Source organism: Pundamilia nyererei, unplaced genomic scaffold, assembly GCF_000239375.1.
Source record: "Pundamilia nyererei isolate P.nyererei 1_Seehausen unplaced genomic scaffold, PunNye1.0 scaffold00007, whole genome shotgun sequence".
Classification (NCBI taxonomy): Eukaryota; Metazoa; Chordata; class Actinopteri; order Cichliformes; family Cichlidae; genus Pundamilia; species Pundamilia nyererei.
The window spans coordinates 2785886-2790802 of NW_005187408.1; the positions used below are offsets into that span (position 1 = coordinate 2785886).

At 38.9% G+C, this 4917-nt stretch overlaps 1 protein-coding gene across 2 annotated transcripts in view; it reads right to left on the bottom strand.

Moving 5' to 3' along the window:
• Positions 1–1664: 1664 nt before the first annotated feature.
• The window catches only part of pdk3a (pyruvate dehydrogenase kinase, isozyme 3a), an 11947-nt gene continuing 8694 nt past the window's right edge, over positions 1665–4917 (bottom strand). Inside the window, exons 11-12 of one of the 2 annotated variants that reach the window (XM_005722528.2) lie at positions 4451–4571; positions 1665–2683 (exon numbers count right to left, since the gene is read on the bottom strand). In XM_005722528.2, coding sequence (XP_005722585.1) covers positions 2598–2683; positions 4451–4571 — 207 coding nt within the window. In that variant the 3' untranslated portion in view covers positions 1665–2597. Of the gene's footprint in view, positions 2684–4108; positions 4572–4917 lie in introns of both variants that reach the window. The other variant, XR_311446.2, reaches the window with a different exon arrangement.

Here is a 4917-nt window from a genome sequence, read left to right on the forward strand (position 1 = left end):
CAGAAAAAAAGACAAAAAAACTACTTTTAAAGATCACTTTTTTTTTTTGGTGATTGTAAAAGAGACACAAAATCCAATCCTTGAGGCTTCATGCAACAAATAGTTTGATGAAATAGAAAAAATAGAGCCTTTGTTTATTAACCTCTTGAATGTAAATTGCATTTTTTAGACTCCACAAAGAGGTAATGTTATCACTCTCACATCTAGCCGTATAAAAGGTTGCGTCTCACCTGTTAAAGGAAGCACTTGTGGATTTTCACCATTAAAAAAAAAGCCATGTCATTTTTTAAGTCGTTTTTCATGTTTAGCAGAGATTTCTGTGGCTCTTTGGGATCTGATGTCAGCCGTCCACAAAAACCTGACAAACTCTGACGATACTTGAAATATCTCAAAAATATTAAAGCTCAGCGGGTGAATCGTCAGGCTTGAACATAGCGCTGTTCTCGCTGCGATGATTAGAAATGTACGTTGCTCACATCTGAGCAGACCTCTCTTCCACCCCAACAACACAGTAAGTACCCTATAATGCAACGTAGAGATCTTAATGTCCTGTACGCACTACATGTTAATCTGCACTATATGAAGAAAATTTGGGAATGTGTGTCTTTTTTTTATTATTCATTTTAATGTTCAAATGAATCAAAATGTGAATAAAAGAAAAAAAAATGTATAACAGAATATGAAGCAGACTTTTAGACTTTTTAATTGACGCTAAAAAGTTAATGGTCAATAGAGACTGGGGGGGAATGACTTTAGTTCAATAGCTGACTCAACTTTGTGCAAATAAAGAGTTGAATTAGTGGGAAATGTGCAAAGAACACTGTTAAACTCCAGTGACAGTCTGTGTGGTATTTCCTACACTGTTACACTTTAGTTTGATATTAAAAACAATATAAAACCCCAGTAGCACACATATATGGAAAGTGGTGTAGGTAGTGGTCATGTGAAAAAGAAGGTATGGAGTCTTTCACTTCTACTTTTTCAAATATCAGGACATAAAAATAATCCAATCCTTAGCTGTTTTAAAAAATTACGTATGTGAAACAAGATACAACCTATTAGACTGTATCATTATTTCCACCTTCCACAACAATTAGAAGGATAAGTAAGTGTGAAAGCAGAGGTTTCAGCAGTGTTTTTGGTCTGGAGGGGTTTTCTCTATATAAAGAACACCGCACAGCTCAGGCTTGCAAAGCTGCATTTGAACAAACCACAAGACCTCTGGATTGTTCCCATAATAAGCAGAGAAACCTAAACACAGCTGTCAGCACGGTGGTGGTGGGGTAATGATTAGGGCTTATTTTACAGCCACAGGACCAGGACACCTTCCAGTCACTAAGCAGACCATGAATTCATCTGTAAACCAAACTATTATAGAGTCAAATGTGAGGTCACCTTTCAGTCAGTTAAAGCTGGACTCTAACTGGGTCATGCTACAGGATAACAATCTCAAGCACCGCAGCAATTCTACAACAGAATGGCTGAAAACGAAAAGAATAAGTCAAAGTCCAGATCACAAACTGATTGAAATACTGTTGCAGGACATGAACTGTTTAATGTAATCATGCATAATTGCGCCGTATGTGGTGTGGACCAGAATGTTTCAACACTGTGGAAAAAACCCCCGATCTGGTCACAGCGTGGATAAAAACTGAACACAGCGATTACACACAACAGCAAATCTCTTTTATTGTAATGTTTGACAGTTGGTATTGGAAGTTCATCTCATGCTGAATCACATTATAAGACAATTGTAAAACTTTTTTTTTTGGTGTACTCAAGTTGATGTTGCACGGCCACCTCTTATCCAGGAGACTCCAAATGCAGTATTTAAGCTGGATGTACAGTAGGCTGGAAAATACACTCATCACTCCACACTGGCTGCATGTACAGTATATACATGCATGCATACATACATGCTTATGATTTTCTAAAATACTCTTACCACATAGAAGGTCTTTAAACAGTAAACTACTACAAGTAGAAGATCTTCATTTCAATAAATGATGGAAACTGGAAGTATAACTTTGATCAAGATGTGGTTTTTAGGTGACTGGTCAACAACAGGACCACACTGGCCTACACATCAACCGCTAACCTATAATGCAGCTCATCCTCTAAGGTAGGTTATTCACAGGGTATCAGCCACACTTGCAGGTCACAAAGGAATTGGCAGTGATGAAATCTGATGGTTAATATGTCGGTTTCCACACCGAGTTTCTCTCTTTACACGTCAGGTGAAGCTAAATGACATGAGAAAAATAAGTCTCTTCGTATTTGTGAAAATCTCCCAACATTTGCTTTAAATAAATCCAGGTTTGAGCCATGACTCATTTAAGTTTTGGTCTTTTTCAGCAGCCTCAAAATAAATTCAAAAATAAAAAAATAAAAAATTGCATCACTATTAGTAAATCCTGACCTGGGATCCAATCCGATTTAATTAGCTCCTTCATAGAGGTCTGGAGTGATTGCATGAAAACTACACGAGGTTAAAAATATAGACTTAGAATTAGTAAAGTGCACAAAAACAGGTTCCTGAATATGATCCATGTGCCAAAAAAAGAGAAAAAAAAAGTGGATGGATTGATGCACAACTTTCAGTGCCCTGGAGACTCTGCTTCTTTGACCACATTTTCCTCTGCCGACTTATCCAAACCCTCAACTGTGTGTGCCACATGACTTCCTATTGTATAAATAAGGAAAGAAAATCAAGTTAAAAACTTACAAATCACTAAAAGATGAATTAAAAGCAATCACGTGTCAGTGCCAAAAGACAAAAAAAGCCAAGGGAAATTGTGCACAATTGTACAAATAAACTAAAAGCCTGTCAAGTATCTGCTCTTACATTTAGCTTCTAATTCAGTTATTTTCACTCAAGTTAAAAAAAAGCAAAAGCACATAAAAAAAGCAAAACTTTGTTCAAACTCAGAAGACTATGAGGATTAGTAGTACCACAAAATAGATACACGCTGACCCGATGAAGCATTGTTAGGAATAAAAAAGGTCAAAGATGCGAGCAAGTTGCTTATCCACCGTGGCGTGCTGGCAGGACGAAATAGGAAGTGTCGAAATAAAAGCTGTAATCCCACTTTTTGTTTTTTTTAAATAGTCCAAGTGTGATCCCAGCAGATCCATCGCATTTAGCAAGGGTTTTTTTTCCTCTAAGCAATACATGGTGCTGGTGTGGCTGAAAAATGACACGACTGCAGTACTCCTACTGCAACCCTGCGTTTTCCTCCATCCGGTGTTTTGCTGAGAGGACAAACTGACTAAAAAAACCCCCAAAAAACTTAATTACGATTTATTAATGAGCAATTCAGATTATGCGAGTGCATCGTCGCTACTCAAGCAAAGTCTTTTATGATCATTGGAAAAGATAAAAGAGTAATAATGATGATGCTACTATCATTTGAATCACAGTGAATACACAACTCATTTCCTAAGCATCCAAGAGATGCTCCATTTCTCTGTTAGTAGTTGTTAAATCAGGACAAAGAGCAAATATATTTGATGGGGTTAGTACCATTTGTTAATGGTCTGCAGGTGGCTGGTTATCCTCTAAGCGTAAAGCTAAACAAAGTTGAGTAAAAAAAAAAAAACACTCAACTTTTCACTTCTAACATCGTCCCTTTTAAATGCTCTTCAAGTTCCAGCCTTCAAAGGCGGGCTTTTTAAAAACAATAAATATGCCATACGTTACCAGAACTTTTCATTAAATAAAAACATGACTTTTAGAAGCTTTAAGAATAAAGTGTATGCTTCATCCATTGGTTCTCAAGCTAAAAACGGAGGGCAGCCAAAACAAGTCTCTATGCCAAGGGCACACCGACCTAATTGTGCGTTCAGTGAAGAGTGTATCCGAAAGGAAGGAAGTAAAACCTCCTCCTATTCTAACTTGCACTCAAACTAACCCCTTTCTCCTGACTCTGCCTGTGTGTGGCGAGAAAGAAACAGAACACGAGCGTTTACTGACACTCAATCAGCAGCGGGAGGGGAGCTTATTCAGCTGCACAGAGCAGTAGCCTAGTCAGCAGCAGGCCAATGTGAGTGAGACAGAGGAAGAGATGGCAGTACTGCTAGAAAGTAAACTTGAAGAAATGAAGTTCACCTTTGTAAAGGTTCACGAGAGTAACCAGATATTTTTAAAGGGGTCGGACACTGGGGGTCTTTTAAACCTCGTCTTACAGCCAGTGGTGAAGCCACAACAGTGAAAGCTACGCTGATGAAGGCCATTGCCATTGGGTACCGATATGAGTGGAGGACATCCATCCTTTCAGAACCTTTAGCGACTGGAATGTGAAAGCAGGTCTAATCCTAACCCAGGCGTTTTACCCAAGGGCAACATTTCATCGTGCATGCTCTATGCAGAGTGCCGGCATTTTGGCTCCCTGGGGAAGGCTTTGCTAGCGAGCTGGGCAGAGTTATCTGTTGGCTTTGTATTTGGACTTGCTGGCATCACGTGGCTCTTTGCTGGGGTTGCTCCAATCGTCCGCCTCGGGGCTCGTCTTATAATGCCTCCACGCCGACTTGTTGAAGACAGGCAGACGCTCAAAGGACTCACTGGACAGAGCCTTTAAATAAAGAAACAAGACATCCAAGTCAAGGAAAAGCAACTTTGACTTATCTTTATTAGAGGAGTTATTATCATTGTTTTTATTACTTGCCAAGAGTTGGATGGGTCTAAATAACCGTGAAGCTGGAGATGATTAGCTTAGCTCAGCATGAAGACTTTGAACACTGTTTCTGGTGGCTTCCAGCTTCTATACAGTTTTGTAGGTAATAAAGTGATGAGTCTAAGAAATCTTAATATTTGAAAAGTGATATGCAAGGTGTTTACACTGCTTAAAGTTTTATGCTTAACTAAGCTACTCATCTTCTGGCTTAATCATCACACTTTTTATTTGGGGGGGGGGGGGG